Source organism: Dermacentor albipictus, chromosome 2 (assembly GCF_038994185.2).
Source record: "Dermacentor albipictus isolate Rhodes 1998 colony chromosome 2, USDA_Dalb.pri_finalv2, whole genome shotgun sequence".
Classification (NCBI taxonomy): Eukaryota; Metazoa; Arthropoda; class Arachnida; order Ixodida; family Ixodidae; genus Dermacentor; species Dermacentor albipictus.
Genome location: NC_091822.1, coordinates 145,699,463 through 145,720,755, shown reverse-complemented (window position 1 = coordinate 145,720,755; position 21,293 = coordinate 145,699,463). Strand labels below are relative to the sequence as shown.

The 21,293-nt window shown below is 45.8% G+C and overlaps 1 protein-coding gene across 2 annotated transcripts; it reads right to left on the bottom strand.

Annotated features, from left to right (window-relative positions):
* Positions 1-791: 791 nt before the first annotated feature.
* Positions 792-19,638, bottom strand: LOC135904706 (carbonic anhydrase 1-like). 2 transcript variants are annotated; one of them, XM_065435642.1, is made up of 8 exons: positions 19,508-19,638; positions 18,625-18,713; positions 18,053-18,238; positions 13,689-13,840; positions 8,325-8,417; positions 6,602-6,673; positions 3,736-3,882; positions 792-964 (listed from the first exon to the last, which is right to left on the bottom strand). In XM_065435642.1, the coding sequence occupies exons 1-8, from the start codon at positions 19,528-19,530 to the stop codon at positions 869-871; spliced, it is 858 nt and encodes a 285-aa protein (XP_065291714.1). In that variant the 5' UTR covers positions 19,531-19,638; the 3' UTR covers positions 792-868. The 2 variants fall into 2 exon arrangements, 1 of the variants encoding a protein (XP_065291714.1); XR_011511861.1 differs by lacking the exon at positions 792-964 and adding an exon at positions 4,541-4,701 and having other exon boundaries at positions 3,743-3,882.
* Between the last annotated feature and the right edge of the window lie 1,655 nt (positions 19,639-21,293).

Sequence of the window (21,293 nt, the reverse complement as noted above, 5' to 3'; positions counted from 1 at the left end):
CTATTCTTCCCCTTAATTTTTTAATAAAACGCTTTTTTTATGCAATGGAGCACTAAAGTTACTGGAACGCCCACGTATTTCGTCCCACACTTGGGAAATAATATCTGCAAACCGGCGTCATCCTGGAAATTTATTTCGAGTGAATACGTCTTGCAGGCTCACCAGCTACAAATCGCAAATTGGAATATGAACCGTTACTAATTATTTATGAAGCTAATTAGTTCTTATTAATGATAAGTTGTATATGTGCTTAATATGTACGTATGACGCGTGGCCTACCCATTTCGGAGCCAGAAAGAAACTGCTGCACGCGCGCTCGGCTGCGACGGAGAGCAACGACATCACTACTGGCGCAGCTAAACCAACGTCCCCTAGATGGAACACGGCCGTTTCAGTCCGATCCATGACGTCATGTTACCTGGCCCCACTGCCATAGAATCTAATGGGGATACTCCCGAGTAAGCAACAGTGATTTTGACGTCACCGCTTTCATCACGCCAGCTTTGCCGATGGAAATTTCGGGCCAGGTAGCGTAGCGTCATGGATCCGAGTAAGCAGGGCTTGTGATAGAGAGAGAGAGAGAGACGCTAGTCGCGCGCCTCTTTCTCTCTCTCTCTCTCTCTCTTTTATTTTTTCGCGCATGCGCATGGGGTGGCGCTGGATGAGTTTTCGTTGTGCAGGTGACCGACAGACGGACAGACGGACGGACGGACGAATCGCTAGCCATATACAGCTTCGCTGTAAAAACGCCGCCGTGTCGCTCCCAAAAGAGAGACACGAAGAGGTTGAAGATATCGCTAAAAGTTTGTTTTAATTTTAAATATGAAGGGAACGCGAGCAGGATTTGCGTACGCCTCGCGCTCCCAGATCAGGCGCACAGGATCACTTTCCGCTCGCCGAGCGGTTGTGTTGGCCGGATGTTGCCCTTGCACTTCCCGGAGGCATTCTTGCGGAACCTTGCAAGCTGCACGAAGAACAAGTCAATTAGAGGCACGTGACACGAGTGCTTCACCTTTGCGCGGGAACAGGCGTACCCGCTGAACGTTAAACAAACATTGAAACGATAACCGAAACCGCAAAGGGTTTGAAAATTCAATGAAGCATCGAACAGGCAACTTTCGCCCTGCTCATCGCTCTAGCCTTTTCGGTTAGACACATTGGCTATCATATCTCCAGCATTTCCACTGAAAATAGGCATGTCTTTTTTAGCAAAAAAGCAGCGCAACACTGCAGCATGGCTCTAACAACGTGACAACTCACTCAACCGTGGTAACACTGTAGCGGTTGTTGCCTGCACAACGCGCGCGCTTTTCGGCGGTTGCAGATTGCCGTAGCTGTCCCGGCTCAAAAACGAGCAAGAAGAACTATATACGTGAAAGCTACCACAGAACAAGTTCAAATTTCACGTACATATGCGCGGCTCCCCTCGAAGTTCTTTTTTTCGAATGCACCGTGTGAGACATCGTTGTTTCTCAGCCTGAACAGACAACGGTTTTCCATAACGCTTCTAAGCAACGCGAGTTGTGAGCAGCCGCCAGAAAGATACATTTCCACACCACTGTAGTCGAACAGTTAGCGAAAGAATCTCGTAGTAAATTTTTTATCGCAGGAATTGTTAGAAACATTATTCAAGCGCTGTGAAATACAGTCAAGCGGTGATTAATATGCCACATTAGAGGTAGAGTAGGAGCGGTTGTAGGATTTTTAGATAAGAGCACTAGAAGGATGAGAAGGAAAAGTGCGTGTCATTTCCCTTCAAGATAAAGTCACCCCTGCAGCCGACCCTGCATGAAGAATATGTTTTGATTCATTCATTCGTCCTTTTTTTTTCATCGCAAAAACTTCTAGGCGAATCACACAGACCACACAAAGTGGTGGTGGTATGGTATGGTATGAAGATCTTTATTTAGGTCCTGAGGGATCAGTCTCGTGGCAAAAATTATATTTGAAGTCGTAGTTTGAAATACGAATCGAGTGCTACTGTCTGTTCACATTCGTAATCGAAAAAGAACTTTTCGGTCATTTTGAATATTCGCTAACCAAGTATTTCGCAACAACCGAATTTCAATCTGGTTACTGCTCTGCGTATCGTAAGGTATCGCAAACTATCAGAAGTGAGACAACGACAAAAGCTTTCGCAGGGACGCAAGAGCTGAATGGGTAGTTGAAGCTTTCCTTTTTGGTTTCACGGCGGAAGCCTAAGTGACGAGCTGGGATTTTCGCTTGTAACCTGGCTTTCTTTTCTTTAGCAGTCTAGTCATGTAGCAATTTTATCTTTTTACGCTAAAACCCGTCATGTTCTCCTTGCAATGAGCACTTTTTATATGTGCCTACAGCGGTTCTTCTTTTTTTGTTCTTTTTTTCCATTCCTCTTTCCACAAGTTATCTTTTTTTTTTTACGGCAACCCTTTATTCTGCTTTTTTTGGGAAGGAAGTCATACAGCAACGATTCTTTCTTAGTAAATTTGTTTGTAACCAAGTTCCGAAGTTGCTGGGAGGCTAAATGCGCTTTTTTTTTCAAATGATGATTAGTGATCTTGTGTTAGGAACGGATCCTTCTAGCCAGATAGTTAGGTTATGGTTGTGGTTTTTCTTTTTTTCTTTTTTGCATTGGTCAACACAGGCGTGGTGCATAATTATACCGAAATAAATATTCCTGCTGTAGATATAGGCGTCTGCGTTTGATTGTTCGATATTCAATTGGATTTTCTGCACCTTACTATTCATATTCGATTCGCATTCGCCAGAGTTGATATTCGCCCACCAAATAATTTCATATACATAGGTACAATCTCCCGTCTTGCTAGTTACCATCGGGTGAGGAAGGGAAAGGGGCTGGGTTCTACAGAAGAGGTGTAACTGAATGTAGAGGAGCCCCCCGTTCTTGAAGGAGATAGTCCACGAGGGAGTCCAAGATGTGTTCTCCAGGCTCCGGTTCCCCGATAACCTGCTCCGCTGAGATAGCGCAACTATAAACTGGCCTGATCCCGAAAATTCCGGGGTGAAAAGTGGGCCGATCCTGAAGATAAGTATAAAAAGCGATCATGTGGATCCGGTTGGTCGGTTTCCATGCCTTGGTGGCTTCCTGGCGATGCATATAATCGCTATGCTGCAGATGAAGTGCTTTATAACATTTAATGAATTGCTTCATCATAGCTTCGCTTCAGATATATACAGGATGCGCGACGTATCTGAACAGACAGACAGACAGACAGACAGACAGACAGACAGACAGACAGACAGACAGACAGACAGACAGACGGATAGACAGACAGACAGACAGACGGATAGATAGATAGATAGATAGATAGATAGATAGATAGATAGATAGATAGATAGATAGATAGATAGATAGATAGATAGATAGATAGATAGATAGATAGATAGATAGATAGATAGATAGATAGATAGATAGATAGATAGATAGATAGATAGATAGATAGATAGATAGATAGATAGATAGATAGATAGATAGATAGATAGATAGATAGATAGATAGATAGATAGATAGATAGATAGATAGATAGATAGATAGATAGATAGATAGATAGATAGATAGATAGATAGATAGATAGATAGATAGATAGATAGATAGATAGATAGATAGATAGATAGATAGATAGATAGATAGATAGATAGATAGATAGATAGATAGATAGATAGATAGATAGATAGATAGATAGATAGAAATCACACTAGGCCGATGTGCGTTTGAGAACGCAAGGGATAGCATACTGCGGCTGAGGTGACCTCCAGAGTTTGCGTGCAGACCACCCAAGTAACATTCTCGGACCAAGGAGGCATCGTCAAGGATCCGGAGTAGAGGTAGTACGACGTCGGAGGAATGCCGGGAAGCATCTGGCTCAACACGAGCGGGGCAACCTGCGTTGACAAGTAGGCCAGAATGTACGCTATGACCAAGGTTCGAGATCGCGAATACATTTAGGTGCTGAAGAACTTCATCTGCCTAACAGAGTCGGTCGCGCAGAAGTTTAAATAAACAAACAGCAAGACACCTGCAGTTCTGTGAAAATGTGCAGAGGAATACGCAATTTTTCCAAAAATGAATGAACTGTGTGAAACAGAATTTACAGTTTATGATGCTAGCCATGTTAAACAAATCTGGAACACGTGTCACCAGTATATAGTGTTTAGGCTTTGGATGTTTTGATCTGTTAATGTGAACGCAAACCTTCAGGTCTTATCCTGTGCTCCCTTCTGTTACACGACTGCATGCTTCTAATCGCGCCTGCCTGCGTACCTAACTGTTGTGCAAATATTTTCAGCGCGGAGACAACCTGAGAATCTAGTGTCGTAGCTATCCACTGTTACGAACGGCCTGCAAGGGTACCGACCAACAAAATTTTCCCAGCCAGCTTCTGCTGCGGGGGTGGTGAGCTTCCCAGAAGCGACCTTGGAACCCCTCCCCACGTGTTACGACGACTCGCTTTGTAGGGACGACGATGTGCCGCATCAACACCCCCTCGGCGATGCTATGACTAAACGCGGTCGGCGGACCAAGTATTGTTAGTGGATTCACCGTCGCCGTCACGGCTTCTTTGAAGCGGTGGAAATCCTGGGAGAAGATGTCTTGCGGTCGTCTCATGGGGCTCAGAAGTCATGGACAGACAAACGGCCATTGTCTGCGGAGTCAAGCACCGTGTCTGCGAGAACCTCTCACCTTGGTGTGGTCAGCGCAACCTGTGCAGCAGTGAGTGCGTAAACCGTCACCCTCAAAGGCGAATCGGCTACGATGACTTTGGACGCTCCTAATTGGTCGGCGAACTGCCGTTTTCCCTCACCTATGCGGATTTGGGAGGACAGAGTGTATTTAAGGAGCCGTTGGCGGCTCCTCAGTGTGCATTCCTCTTTCAGTCATGTTAGACTGAAGTACTGTAACGTTCTCATGTAGATACTGTAAATAAATCCCATATTCCCCGTTCTCGATGAGAACAAGTCTCTCCCTTCAACAACGTCCCCGGCGTGGATAAGTTGGACGATGGCATGGGCCAGCTACCATCTATTTCATGCTCGACCCCAACCATAACACCATCTGCGATTCACCTCCTGCATGGCCAATACTCTCTGAAATAAATAAAGATTCATGCGTTCATTTCTTTTCTGTGCAGCCCACAGTGATTTTTCTTTGGTAATCCTATGAAAAATTACACTCTTCAATTCGCACGGAACAAGAAACTTACAATTATAATTCGTTTATCTTCAGCAGCGTGCCGAAGCGGCGAAGCTACTTTCACGTCAGAATTTCCTATTTGGGCGAATTCGTTACAGCAATCCCGTAACTGCAATTTCAGATTTCCCACAACCAACTCCATGTTGTACATTAATTGGCAAAGTTTCGGATAACACACAAATAGGAGCACCCAAAACATGTTTATCGAAAACGGCAATTCTCACGGAGCACGACCTCCCGCTATGTAGCCATGATTATATATGTAATGTTGACAGTTAGTCAAACGCTTTAGCAGTAAAAGGTAAACGGTAAACGCTTCTACAGAATTCGCTTGAAACGTGCCTCCCGCGGGCAACTAATGGACAAGTGCCGTCACCTCGCCTCTTTTAGGCTAAACTCTGGCGTTTTCCTTCAGTTATTTTCAGGTAGATGGCGCGCCGTTACAAGTTCGAAATGGGTAGAGAGAATGTTCAGATATTTGTGCAGGAGAAACGTTGACTCACAGTGGAGGAAAAGAATTAGGTAGCTTAGTAGCAGCAAGTACGCAACTGGTAGAATAAGTAACATGGCAACAAAGAACGTCAAAAAGAATGTCAGAGGGGCTGAGAAAATCTCATGGGTGGCGGCAATGGAAAACAAACCTGCTATGACTAACTACCTAAGAGGCGAAAACGAAACCAAGAAAGACACAATTTATGATAACTAAAAGGGAAGCTGCTTACTTTTCTAAGGGAGATCAGAATGCCTTAGAACGCTTAATTATAGAGTAAGGTGCACTAAGGAAGAAGAAGCATGTGCTTGCTGAGGTAAAGCTAGAGAAACAATAAACATGTTTTATTAGAATGTGAAGATATCGGCCTAGTGGTTGGTTCCGGCTCCTATGGCCTCCTTGAAGCAAACGTGCCCGCAATTGCGATTAGGAAGAGAGATGGAAACTTTGGCAGAAAAGTCGGGAGACTACAAACAACGGAGGCGTACAAAAACAAAGTTCCCAATAGTGGTTCAGAATGTTTGATATTGTAAATCCTGTATATTTCTCTCTCTCTCTCTCTCTCTCTCTGCGCGCGCGCGCGCGTGTGTGTGTGCGTGTGCGTGTGTGCGTGCGTGCATGCGTGCGTGCGTGTGTGTGTGTGCGTGCGTGTGTGTGTGTGCGTGCGTGCGTGCGTGCGTGCGTGCGTGTGTGCGTGCGTGTGTGTGTGTGTGTGTGTGTGTGTGTGTGTGTGTGTGTGTGTGTGTGTGTGTATGTGTGTGTGTGTGTGTGTGTGTGTGTGTGTGTGTGTGTGTGTGTGTGTGTGTGTGTGTGTGTGTGTGTGTGTGTGTGCCACAGCCACTTTTGTAGAAGTCGGGCAAGCACAATTTTATAGTATTGAGAGCGTGGAGCTTTATAGTACTGCAAAGATTTAGTCGTACCTTGCTACTCCCGGGTGACTCCATCGCGGACATAATGGCTTCCAGGGATTCCGGGCATCTGTGGTCGGACAGCTGCAGCGTTGAAACGTATCTTATCAGCCCGCCTTGCAAACGAGTAAGCATTGATGGAGTAAACGTTGGTGGAGCACGCCCTCGTAGTGTTGCAATAATGTATGCCTAAGTTTTGCGACAATTCGCTTCGCAGGGAGTCCGCAAACTAAAATGAAGACCACGCGCTTTCTCCGGCGGCAGCATCAGTTTCCGTTGGCCAGCCCAAGTGACGATAGCGTTGCTAGCTTGTCTGTTGTGACTTTTCACGAGCTCCGATTGTTTGATCACATTTTGGCGTAGCGCCTAAACAGGTCAAGGAAAGCTTCCGCGCCTTGAAGTCGTGGACCGTCCTCGAGGCGAGAATTAGGCGCACAGTGACGTTTTATGTCAAGTGATTTCTGCCAGCAAGGAATTCTGTATCACTTCAGAGAAAATTGCTCGTCCTGATCATCACTGGGGACTGAGTGTGATCCCCAGTGATCCCCTGAACAGCAGTTTACGATAGGTAGCAAGGCACTGGAAGTGATAAGGGAATAGATCTACTTAGGGCAGGTAGTAGCCGCGGATCCGGATCATGAGATTGAAATAATCAGAAGAATAAGAATGGGCTGGGGTGCGTTTGGCAGGCATTCTCGGATCATGATAGCAGGTAGTCATTATCCCTCACGAGAAAAGTGTATAACTGCTGGGTCTTACCAGTACTACACCTACGGGGCAGAAACTTGGAGGCTTACGAAAAGGGTTCTACCTAAATTGAGGACGATGCAACGAGCCATGGAATGAAGAATGATGGGTGTAACGTTGAGGGATAAGAAAAGAGCAGATTGAGTGAGGGAACAAACGCGAGTTTGTGACATCTTAGTTGAAATCAAGAAAAAGAAATGGGCATGGCCGGACATGTAATGAGGAGGGAAGATTACCGATGGTGATTAAGGGTTACGGACTGGATTCCAAGAGAAGGGAAGCTTAGCAGGGGGCGGCAGAAAGTTAGGTTGGCGGATGAGATTAAGAAGTTTGCAGGGACAACATGGCCACAATTAGCGCATGACCGGGGTAGTTGGAAAAGTATGGGAAAGGCCTGTGCCCTGCAGTGGGCGTAGCCAGGCTGACAATGATGATCATCACTATTTAGATTATGATGAAGAAAATAAGGATAGTCGCGGCAAGTGTTGTAGGTGCGTGTAATTATCGCTCGTTCGTCCGCCTCGGTATGGAAGCGATTAGCATTTGCACAGAATTGTGCCCTGAATGACATGACCATCGTGACCGTGGTACGGATCTTTGCTCCTCATGGAAGCCCTAATTACGCTACGTCGACAGAAAGCAAGCGTCATCCCTGATGGTGGCATGTGGGTGTCGCTAACGACATAGTTAAGGTCTGTGGTGGGCTGGCTGAAGATATGAGGTAGTGAGATAACGCAGCGCAAGTTGCTGCCGTTTAATCGCTTCAAATCGGCAATTACTTCGTTTATTCCGGAAATGTGTGAGGAATTTTTTTTCAGAGCGCAATGCCCTTTTACTCCCCGTATATAGCCAATTTTGGCACTGTTAGTTGGATATAAATAGTCAGTAAAGCAAAACTACCCTCCGGCAACGCTTCCACCTCATAAACATGCTTTGTTTTTGTGGACGTCTTATAAACGCGAATGGGCATTTGTGCGGACGCGCCCACCTTGAAGAGAACTGAAATCACGGCCAGGCCGTCCTTCTCCATCACGGCTTCTTCGAAGCTCCTGAACTGGTCGTTGTAGTGGAGAAAGTGGGCCTGCAAAAAAAGAAAAAAGAAGAGGAAAGAGAACGTATTTACCACAAAGGCAGTAAAAATGGTGTACAAATTAGGTACAAATAGGAGCACAAATAAAGCACAAATGGCGCCTAAATGGAGAACAAATGAAGAAGCCTTTGATTCGACAAATCAGCCTTCCTTATGTTAGGAAGGAAGGAAGGAAGGAAGGAAAAAGTGGAGAAGGAAAGGTAGGGAGGTTAACCAGTTTGGCTTAACCGGTTTGCTACCCTACACATGGGAGAGGGATGGGCGAGATTAAAGATGGGGAAGGGGGAGAGGGAGTGAGAGCACATAGCACAGCACACACACATCATCCGTTGGAGTCCATCAATCTGGCATGGTACGCGACATCACTCTCACAGCCGCTTGTCCAATCCCGTCTCTTTCAAAAACCGAAGTAGTCCCTTTGTCGCCTTCACCTGCGATATCTTCTGTCGGCGGCATGTGAAAATCGTGTCGAGGGACAATGGTTTACTCTCAAGGCGCGCTAGAACAGATGCCAGGGACTGTCGCTGAACATTATATTCAGGACAGTCGCACAGAACATGTTCCAGCGTCTCCTCGCAAAGACAGGCATTACAGAGATCGTTGTCGGCCATTCCAATGCGGAAGGAGTAAGATTTAGTGAAAGCCACCCCCAGCCATAAGCGATAAAGCAGAGTCGCCTCTCTTCGACGGAGTCCAGTTGGCATATAGAGATGCATCAAAGAGGGCAGGTGGTATTGACGGTTGCTCTGGGTGGTCTGGCTGTTTGGTGCGTGTTGAATATTATGCTCCGGAAACGAAGAGAAGAAGACGAAGTGAGAAACGAGTGTGGAGCCGAGCGCGCACCTGCATTCTTTTAGTTGTTTTTGCAAGCGTCCAATAAAGAAGACGTTCTCTACTTCGGCTCCGCTTCCTGGTTTTCAACATATGGTGCCGTGACCAGGATATCAGACCTACAGTTGAAGACCCCTAACGATGAAGCGAGCTACCTGAAGAGGACGACCGACCGACGCGATCAACGCGACGACGCTGCGACAGAATCGAAGAACGATCCACGTCATCACGAGGCCTACCATTCCCGACGTGACGACATGGAAAGACTACGACGGAAGCGTGCTACCGTTCGAGCGGCGGTCACCAGTATCATCAACGAGATGACAACTCTTATGCAGACGGAACCAAAGCCATATGGTGAGCTGACCAACCATCTTAACCTATTGAAGATAAAGGAAACTATGCTTACGGACCTTGATAACCAAGTAGAAGAGCATGTTACGGATGATAACCTTGAGGATGAGCTTCAAAGCGTCGGAGAGTATCAAGAATCTATCGTCCTCGCGAAATCCCGCGCTGAACGCATTTTATCCGAACAGCAAACAACGACTACGCACGAATCTCACGATGACTTTCGTCAAGCACGCGCACACGTTAAGCTACCGAAGCTCGATGTGCCGAAGTTTTATGGAGACCCCATTAAATGGCCAGAATTCTGGGATCAATTTGAGTCTACTATTCACCAGAACAGATATATTACAGATGTAGACAAATTGAAATATCTTCGGAACTACTTGATGGGTAAAGCGGAAGGTGTCATCAGCGGCCTGTCGACAACTAACGAGAGCTATAGCACAGCTATAGAACTTCTCAAAGAAAGATTCGGTCAGAAGTCACTGATTGTTAACGACCACATGCGTCGCCTTCTAAACCTACGTAAAGTTCGTTCTTGCGAAGATTTCGAAGGGCTTCAAAGGTTGCATGAAGAAGTACAGACTCGCGTGAGATCCCTACATAACCTTGGCGTCGACGAAAAAGAATATGGAGTGCTTCTGAAAACTGCTATAATACAAAATCTTCCGCAAGAAATGGTACTTCGTTTTAATCAGCGCATCTTGTCGTCGACAAATACAGGCGTTACTAGTGACAGGCTAAATGAAATGTCTGTTCTTCTAGACTTCTTGAGCCTTGAAGTAAGAAGCCGGGAACAGACTATAATGATGACTTCTGACAAGAGAGAACAAGCCGCAACAGCAAAACGATCTAATGAGCATTTCCAAGGTTCTGCATCTATGCTAACCGTGAAACTGACTCCAGAGAGTTGTATATTATGCGGGGACAAAAATCACTCGGTGGATGTCTGCACAACGGAACTAACATTAGACGAGAAAAAGCAGAAACTACGGAAATTAGGATGCTGTTTCCGCTGCGCTAGACAATCTCACAAAGCTAAGAAATGCCGAAACTGGAAGAGACTAAGCTGTGCGAAATGCAAGGGGCGACATATCACCACAATGTGTGACCCGAAATGGAAGCAGAAGAATACGGAAACACAGACAACTGTTTCCAGTTCGTCAACAGATTCGCCAAAGTGCACAGTTCTTCTGCAGACCGCCCAAGTTTGGGCTGTGGGCACTGGAAGCAGATGCTTTGTAAGAATGTTGATTGATGGTGGCAGTCAGCGTAGCTTCATCACAGAAGAACTGTCTAGGAAGCTGAAAGCCACTGTGTTAGCCGAAGAGCAGCTCACCATCTCAGGATTTGGGAACGTTTCAGCACCGCGGAAATATTATAGGAGAGTACGAGTCACGCTGCATAGCCAGTACGACTCAAACTCACTTGAAGTAGAGGCTATCGAAGTTCCCGAAATATGCAATGACTTGTCAGCATTAACAGAGACAAATGTACTTGCAAAGTTGGAAAGCAAGAACTTACGTTTGGCTGACGTCAACACAGTTCACGTATCGCCTGAGCCTGGAATAAGTATCCTTGTAGGTGCCGACTATTACTGGCTGCTTGTCAGCGGAAGAATTCATCGACTAGACGACTCCTTGACCGCCATAGAAACTGTCATAGGATGGACACTTCATGGAGATACCAGAAGTCCACCTAAGTTCTACAAGCAGGAAACCGTAAGGAATTTCAACATATGCCTAACGGAAGACAATGTTTCCCAGCAACTGAGGTCTTCCTGGGAAATAGAACATCTGAGGCTGACTAACGAAGACAGACTTTCGAAAGATGACGAACACGTCCTGAAGAACTTCGTGGAAACAACTGTTAGAAACAATGGTCGCGATAAAGTTGAACTGCCGTGGCGCTGCAATTGTTCCCAGCCTAAAAATAACCGGGATATCACGTTAAAGAGGCTGGAGTCCTTGCAGAGAACGCTACATCGAGAACCAGAGTTTCAGAAGGAATATGACACTGCCTTTAGGAGCTACTATAACAAAGACTACGATGAGAAGGTCACAATGGACAGTACGAGTGAACATATCACGTACTATATGCCGCACCGAGAAGTAGTGCGACGCGACAGAACTACAACTGAAGTACGGGTGGTATCCGACGCCTCTTCTCATGCTCCGGAGTCACCTTCACTCAACGATGTCTTGTGGACAGGACCGAATTTGAACCCCAACATCATCGACTTACGGCTGAAGTTTCGCAGCTTCAAGATTATAATTTCCGCCGATATCGAAAAAGCGTTTCTTCAAATATCGCTGGCTGAACAAGACCGAGACGCGTTTCGTTACTTCTGGTTTGAAGAAGGATCTTCGAATATTAACGAACTGCGCATCACAAGGGTTTCTTTTGGTGCCTGCAGCAGTCCCTTTCTCCTTGCTGCAAATCTGCGACACCGCTTCCAACTAGTAAAAGACAAATACCCTTCTACAGCCAAACTATTGAAAGATCTTCACAGACTGGAGGCCACCAATAGTGTGCCGGCTACTCAAGGACAGTCATGGAATTCTTGGACCGAAACTATCTGCCTCAAGAGTCCACAAAACGAAGAAACCGATACAGAGGCAGAGACAGCGAAAAGAGAAAGCGATGCCATGAAATTAAGAAAAGTGGATACAGGACTTTTCGGATTTTGTCTAGCGTGGGATGATTTCTATTTAGTTGTGTGTGAAATATGTAACCAAGTCACAAAACCACACGCTCTGCGAAATCACTTGGAGCAGCGGCATGGGAGCACCGACACCTTTGGTAGGAGGGACAACACTGCTGACACGTCCGTGCTCCAACCGGCGGGTGGAGGGAAGTCGTTGGGGCACAGCTCCTTGTCATCGTCGTCCTCATCGTCGTCTTCAACGTTATCGTCTTCCGCCCTGCGACACTCGAGCGGGCCTACCGGGCGCCCGTCGTCAACAGCAAAGGCTTCATCTGGGTCCGCACTGTCAGGGAGGCACAGCAGTGGGGTGAAAAGACTAAAGCGCAACAACCACACGCTGGGCCCCATTGTCCAGGTGGAGCGAATGCCACTTCCACGACAGCCTCAAGCCATGGCCGCCCGCAACAGCTCGCCAGGCCTTGAAAAGGAATTACCTTCACCACAGCAGCCACCACCTTTAACCCCTGGAGGGCTAGGAATGCTGTCTGGGCCGGGGCCAGGGCACGCCAGTCACATAACACCGACGCATGCACCAGCAGCACGTCAGCAATGGTGGCTGCGATGACTTACACTGCGGCACCTACGCCCATCAGGAAGACATGCCAGCAATGGTTCCACCACGAACACAAAGTGCTCATGGTGCCGACGGCTTTGCCGACGGCAAAGTTAGCTCATGCAAAGTGCGCACTTCTAGTGGCAACACGTTGCGGAGACCGGCACAGATGCGGTACCACCTAGAATCTGCTGGACAAGCTCCGTCTTGAAAAGAAACAAGCATACGCAAATTGTTCGGCCGGGAGCTGTTGAATATTATGCTCCGGAAACGAAGAGAAGAAGACGAAGTGAGAAACGAGTGTGGAGCCGAGCGCGCACCTGCATTCTTTTAGTTGTTTTTGCAAGCGTCCAATAAAGAAGACGTTCTCTACTTCGGCTCCGCTTCCTGGTTTTCAACAGTGTGCACCATAGAGATAGCGTGATCTCCTGATTTTCTATTATAGGCATGCGTAAGAAATTAGTACGCTAATTAGAATTGGTCTGCTACAATAATTAGTCCACGATTATTGTCTACCAGCAGCCTCGAGCACACTTTCTTAACCGCCCACGAACCATCGTGACTTCTACCCTATTGCTCTTGGTAAGGTGCTCAGATGAACTAACCATTGCCTATGTTGAATGAAATAACTACCTCTTTTCTTGGTATATTGGTTTGAAGTAATTCTTTCTTTTTTTACTTTTAGAATGCGTATTAGTATCTGGTATTCTACTCTGTATTCGAAGTTTCGACTTTTCGAACGTTAGAATTTGAATAAGAATATGCCACTGTACAATTACCCCCAGAGCATAGAATACCTCCTCACAAACGTCCACCCTACCTCCATGGCGAACGGTTTGCCGTCGACGGTGTGTTCAGAGCCATAGGTGTCGTCGACACCAACGTGGAAGTGCAGTTCATGCAGCAGAAACCTGCCGGGCAGACCCGATCCACTTACGCTAGGCTGGATAGCTCCCAGAGGGTGGACCCTCACTGCGAAACACAATGAAAGGCACGCAAAGAAAAACGAAAGAATTAGCCCTTCAGATTCACTGAGGAAAAGTGCGCGTACGTGAATCGAATGTGCCCAAAAATCACAGCGTCCGATTCAAATTGTGAGGTCGCATTCCTGAGCATTTCTTACGACGAACTGTTGGCGATCACTCGGAATTTTCATTATCACTTCCCCACCAGATCGAGATCATGATTGTCCGCTAAACAGCACGAGTAAGAGAACGAACAGTGAGAATAAACGACGGGCTACACGGACACGAGCTCACCCGTTTCTCGTTATCACGTTGTCTTCCGTGTCTCAGTATGTGAAACACAGCGCGTTCAAGTTCGTGCGCAGCAGGCCATAAAAGGTCAACTGAGGGTCTAACTGTGTTCAATTATGCGCCGCTAGTACAACGCGCACTCCGCTGTCGATATTCTTGCGCACAGTCCAGGTACATCCTACTCGTAAAAGTTTAACTGTCTCTGCAATTGAACCGGCATTGCGGAATCTCCTCCGCGTCTCCCCCGACATTTCACCTGTAAAGCGTGCACCACCGCACACACAAATGTGCTGCAACAAAAACAAATGAAATGCGAGGGAGCGTTTCGTAGCGCAGATGTTTCAACAGGCACGTTCAAAAACAAAGTAATAATTGCAAATCCCCAATGTTAAAGCGAATAGCTTCTTTAAGTACCGTGTGCGCTTGATTTTGCTTGTTTGTAATTTTTCAGAGAGAGAAAGAGAGAGAGAAAGAGAGAGAGAAAGAGGAATGCCGGAGCACCGACGACACCTCTCCCGCCGCCGTCACTATCGCCCTCTCCCTCTTTGGCCGCTGCTGAAGAGGGCTCCGGTGGCAGGAGTCTTCTAGACAGTGCCCCTTGAGACAACATGGGCATAATGAATCAGCTTGTATGGACCATATACGACCACTACTGGTGTGTCACGAGATACGATGTTGTTGGCAGAATTGCGCAATGAAACAACAAACGCTACCTAAATATCTTCACTGCAACAAAGATATACACACTTTCAAGCACATCCTTCCTTTATTCCTTTATTCGTCCACCATTCACCTAGCCATTCACTTCGTAAGTCCTTTAACTATTCATATATTTAAGAAACAAGTCTTCTTATATTTCGAAATATGCTTTAAATAAGTTGTATAGAATGTACACCCAAACTTGCCCTCACCCAAGAAGAGTTAGAGCGGCAAAGTTGCCGTGTCGAGCGAGCAAGAACGCCTCCGGGAGGCCTCCGTGTCCTCGAAAGCGAACGTTCGCAATCCGCTATTCGCTTACATTGCTTCCCTGGTGTTACGTTAGCTTTAAAAATTGACTCGGTTACGGTGACGGAAGCCCCAGCTACCACACATGCGTAACTGTGCGCTTCGCACCAGCGTGTGCATAAAGAAGACGGGTACGCACATGTCGCGCTGAGCAATTGTTAGAATTCATCGACGCCTGTATAAAACGCATGGACCCCTTGCGATAGACATCGTCTCAGAGAGGATGATGGACAGGAAAGGCTTTAGTATGAGCACGGCCAGCCAAACGTGTGGGTCGCTGCTTCTTTCCGCGGCTCTCCTATCGAACGTCCCTCTGAGAACTCAGAAACGACATGCCTTCAGTCATTTCCGAAGCTCCCCGTAGACCTGTTGTCTGAATTTATCGGCAAGCTAATTAGCCAAAAGCATGGTGAAGCTCAGCTTAAAGATGGCGTCACCTCCAGGCAAAAAATGTTAGGTGGAATGCGTCATGCCAGAAAACGCGCGTTTTTCTAAGCATCTCCTGGAAGCTGACAAATGCTCACTGACGCGAATTCAGCAACAAAAGAAGTGCAACTGAGCGCATTATTTCTCAAATTCCGCTTTCCCATTTTTCACAGTACCCAAATGTGCTTAACCTAAGCACCAAAGCTTCAGCTGCGTGGTCATTCGCGGAATCACAGACAACAACACCACAACACGGCGCTTCCACTTGGCACCTGAGGTTGCGCCAACTCTACGTTCCGCTGATTGTATCCTGTCGCCTTACGCAGGTTTCCTGCAGATTCGTCGCAGTATAACCACCGGCTGGTGGCCCCACAGCACCAAGTGGCATCAGATAAGCTTGTGTGCCCATCACGAAGATAAAGCATAAGTGGCTGTCAGACCGCCAAGTGAGTGTTGTTGTTGTTGTTGTTGTTGTTGTTGTTGTTGTTGTGGTTGTTGTTGTTGTTGTTGTTGTTGTTGTTGTTGTTGTTGTCGTCGTCGTTGTTGTTGTTGTTGTTGTTGTTGTTGTTGTTGTTGTTGTTGTTGTTGTTGTTGTTGTTGTTGTTGTTGTTGTTGTTGTTGTTGTTGTTGTTGTTGTTGTTGTTGTTGTTGTTGTTGTTGTTGTTGTTGTTGTTGTTGTTGTTGTTGTTGTTGTTGTTGTTGTTGTTGTTGTTGTGGTGGTGGTGGTGGTGGTGGTGGTGGTGGTGGTGGTCCGAAAAGTGTACGAGCCCACTACCTTTGTGGCAATTAAGGCAAAGTTAACTAAGGTACACTTAATTAATACAGAGTTAATTAGGGCAATCTAACCCACAACAGATGGTGCTTATTAAGGCGAAGTTAATTATGGTATATTTAATTGTAAAATTTTATTTAACAATTCGTTAATTAAGGTATGGCTGATTAGGACACTCGAACCCATGGCCTTTGGTGGGAGTCGGGCCCTCAACCTTTGGTGATGTCGAAGCCACGACCTTGCGTTGTGCACACATTGTGACGAACAAAGTTGGTCACGCCTTATCGCTTCTGCTGACGTGCCGCTCGCGTCACGTGACTCCGCCAGTGGCACCACCGGACGTCGCCGTGCTTCTGCTGACGTGGCCTCAATGCTGCTGCATTCATCTACGAAGTGATAACTAAGTGCCTCTTAAATTTTCGCTCGTTAGTTATATTTTGTTCTTTCTAATGTTAGTAAAACTGCATTTCGCGCAGGCGTTCTCCCAATGGGCCTCGAACAAGGCAAAGTAAAACCTGTATTTAAGAAGAGAAAACAAAATACTTTCTCTGTCACCCGATAATCACCATCCTATTTTTTAGCAATGTAATTTACAGACTCATTGTTATTCGCCTAATGAATTGCCTAACAAAATTTAGCCTCTTGGTACCTAACCAATTCAGTTTCCGCGCTAAAATTAAAACGTTGAGCCGCGAGGGGCAGCTTTTTCAGCATGCCCCTCGCGTCATTTACTGATGCAAATAAGCATCATTGTCATTGTCATTGTCATTGTCATTGTCACCTTTACATTACTGTAGTCTTGAGACTCTAGTTCTAACCTTCACATTCCAAGTTCAGTTCGGTCTCTTATTGTTTAGAAACCGTAACGGTGAATTTTCCACGCGGCTGCTTACCCCAGTGCAACATTACAATACGAATAACACGCGTTTTTCAGAACAACCTCTTACTGCCAAAATTAAACACAAGCTACATTAATATGGCAGCTTTCTTTTCAGCAATTTCATTTCGGAATTCTCTGCTGTCGAACACTAAATCATACCCATCGCGATACCGTTTTCGGCGCCTTCTAAAGCAGGTTTTACTTACAACGTAGGTTACTTCATTTTGCTTTAGTAATGTGAAATTCTGCCTCGCTGTTCTTCGCAACTGTTGTTCGTAAATTATTACTTGCCTATAAAATTCTTGCTGTGTTGCTTTGTGCACTCTCGATATTATGCAGTCATTATTTTACTGATTAATTATTTTAATGATTGTACAAACATGCCTAATACACAGTAGATATTATTCTTGCTCATTCCTGCGTCATCTTAAATAACCTGGTGTTTTGGTTATCTGCTTCTAATATGCTTATTTGCATTTGTTGTTTCAACGTCAAAGTTTTAAACCTTAGTTTCCATTCGCATCGGTCTGTACTTTACACATGTTCTAACAGAAGATACCCTTGGCAACTATATTACTTTCGGACTTCCTTCAGTGTTACGTTTACATTGTAACAATTAAAATGTAATAACGCTTGAATAAACACTATCGGAATGCAATAATGAAGACCAATTATTTAATTTTTAAAATGTATCTTCAACAAGTATTACCAGCTGGTACGACTGGTGAACAGGGACGGCATTCACCAGCCTCCCCCAAGGAAGTTGGCGCGCAGATATGCAATCAGAGTAACAAATATATGTGCGCAAACGCTCAGATCGAGTAGGAGGACGTCGAGTCACTCACGGACTGAATTCCTGTCCTTCACTTCGTACTGGGAGAACGGGACGTCGTAGCCGTGCATGTTCAGGTCGGCCCTGGCTCTCTCCAGCCTTTGACCACGACCGGGTGTGCAAAGCCCGATGGGTGACTGCCACTTTCCCGTGCACGGGTTGAGCTTGAAAGCTTCCCGCGTACTGCTCCGAGAATACCCTACGCCAGTGAAAGCGGTCTTAGCGAACGGGATAAGTTGAAACGTGAAAGTCCCAAAGCGAACAACAGTGTATTGTTTCCGGTTCTCTGATCGCCTGTGCATTCGTCCCTAGTGGTGAACGTCAGTGCGTGCGTGCGTGCGTGCTCACGTGCACGTATGCACACTTTTAGTTCTCCTGGATCTTTTAATCAAAGACACTTAACGCAGCCATCGCGAGAGATAAAATACCCTTTCAAAATTCGCGCGTGCAGCTAAGCGATAACGTTGGAAACCGTCTCTTCATTCAGGGCTTCTCGACTTGAAAGAACTCGTCTCTGAGAAGCCTAACTATGCATCCGCGCACACCTTACCTAACCACACACCTAACACCTGACCCACACCTAACCTTGAAGGGTGGTCGTAGTCGTGGACGATGCACGCGAAATTTGTGTCACCATCTTTCCACCGCCGGAACGGTAGCCCCTTCTCGTGCACCTGCGAAGGCAACGACGGGTCATTGGTTGAAAGTTGGAAGCACGGTTCATTTTTTAAGTAAAAGTTACGCGCTACTTCTTTACTTGGGAGGCCACACCAACGCGCGGAACAGCTTAATTAGCTCGCTATCCATAAAAAATATAAACCGGTACCAGTAACGTTCGAATTACGTCACTCCGTGTATTCCTTAGAAAAATCGGGTCAAACAAATTACGCACAGGCACATTCTCTAACAACGTCAGAACCCGGCTGCTCAAAACTTAGGGCTCACTTTACGTTACCTTGGTATGATGTAAAACGTCAGCTGTGCACGTTTTTCTAAATGCAGAGTTTTCTTTCTACTGCAGAAATATTCTTTCTTGACAATTTGAAATGTAATCTGTAACGACGATGCCATATATACTCATTGCTTTAAAGCAAAACTAGCAAATGCGCTTTGATAATACCAACGCGACAAACACATTCATGATAATTTAGAATGGCACGCAAGCGCTACCTCAACTAGACACCGCGATTATTTAGTCGACATCCTTCTGGCACGCGAGTAGGGTTTTGTCAAGTCGGAACTCGTAATAAACAGAAGCAAAGAAGTTAACACGCGGGCACCCAGAGCTAGACAAGGAAATTATATTTTAATAATATGCTGTGAAGATTCCCCGTGTGGTAGTCAGAGCAACGTAACTGCCTCTAACGTTTGATTGGTATATCCACGACTACGAATCAGAGAAGCGCAGCAACCTCAGATGTGTCCAGTTTTCATTAGAGGCAAATGAAATAGACATGCGAGTACGTACACGAGTATTATTGTTGAAAGCATGGCCCCGTAAGCTTTAGAGGTCCAGGGCGATTTTTGGTCAAGAACAACGGAACACGCGTAGGCGTGGAATGCGGCGACGGCGAAACTGTGCCTTTCGACGCGCGCGCCTTGTTGATGGTGGTAATGATGATGATGAGTAAAGAAAACGGCTCAAACACGCTTTGGGCGATAGGCCCAGAAACAGCTCGTAGTAACAAACCGAAAAGGCGCGTGGAAAAATACAAAAAAAACGTATTTGATAACTAAGAAACATTAATCTGTAAAAGTGCAGTCAGTCTTCATCATCATCAGCCCATTGATGTCTACTGCAGCACGAAGGCCTCTTCCGGAAATCTCCAATTGCTCCTGTTTTCCACCAGCTGACTCCATCTTACGACGGCTTCGGCCAGCATAACTTTGCACGAGGATGACAGAAATGAAAGGAACGACAACACCACTCGCTACCAACTCAATTTTATTTAGCAGGACTATGGCCATCTTAACCTGCAAATTCCGCAGTTTCATCACACCACTTAGTTCTCTGCCGCCATAAACTGCGCTGCCCTTGCCTTGCCACCCCTTCTGTAACGTTAATGAACCACCGTTTATCTATCCTACGCATTAGATGGTATGCCCAACCACTCTTCCTCTTCTTAATGTCGACCAGAATATCGGCTCGAAATCCTGCTTCGCAACATTGGCCTAACTTTATCGGTGCCTAATGTGATGCAATGTTTTGGAGCCTCCATTATTGGGTTCAGTCACAGAAATGTTTGCCTGGCAATTCAGAATTACCTAATTGAAACCAATCGATTACCATTTTAGACGCATCGTCCTCCCTCCCCACCATAGCTTTCTTTTATTTATTATCTATTATTAGATTTTTTATACACGGTTTTCTTCCGATTATTATTTTTTTCCCACATACAAGAAGTTTACTTTTTAAGCTTGAACGTTCAAATTGTTAAATCCCTTCTTTTTTATACACCTAATTTAATGACCCGACTCACGGCCAATCCTCCACTGTGAGTATGTACCACAGCCACTCAGGACAACAACAACTACTACCACACCAGTTTGTTCTCTAAACCACGCCGTTTTCTTCCTGTCTCCTTAACATTAAGCCTATCATTTCTCATTCCATCGCTCGTTGCGCGGTCCTTAAGTTCTCCTAAAGCGTCATTGTCAACTTCCAAGTTTCTGTCAGATACGTTAGTACCGGCACAAAGCAATAATTGTGGACTTTTCTATCACGGATTGTAGCAAGCTGTCGGTCATGATTAGGTAATGCCTGCCATTTGTGGTCCCACACATTTTTATTCTTCTCTAAATATTGTTAATCAGGGTCTCCAGTCAGCCGTCACAAGAGCATAAGAAGATAATTAGATGTGAGAAAGGCATATCGAGGCATTTATGCACAAGTCACAGAAATATAGGGTAGAAAGGAGAAAGAAATTAATTGGAGATGTGGAGGGAAGTCATTAAAATAATAAGTTTAACATGATGGTCCTTTGCGAATGTTAATCTTCTTATATATGGCTGACGACTCGCGTCTTCTTCTAATTTCGTGAGCTCCCTTTCACATGTTCAAACGACCCACGAGCGGCATTTGGCGCAGCGCGACAAGTTATGAATTCATAGTTGTAGAAGGATGGCCGCAGCAGACGCCAGGCGAAGTGTCGCCGAAGAAAGCTGGCCCCTACCTGATGACTTCACGTCCTTCCCATTTGCATTCCTGTATATAACATATGAATACTGTAAATACATTTATTCTACAAAGAAGA

Coding starts and splice junctions, on each gene's coding strand:
- LOC135904706 (XM_065435642.1), bottom strand. CDS start 19,530: ATGCTTTCAACAATAATACTCGT. Junction 18,714..19,507: donor CTTTCAACAATAATACTCGT/GTACGTACTCGC, acceptor TTGCCTTCGCAG/GTGCACGAGAAGGGGCTACC. Junction 3,883..6,601: donor AGTCACCCGGGAGTAGCAAG/GTACGACTAAAT, acceptor TTGTCAACGCAG/GTTGCCCCGCTCGTGTTGAG.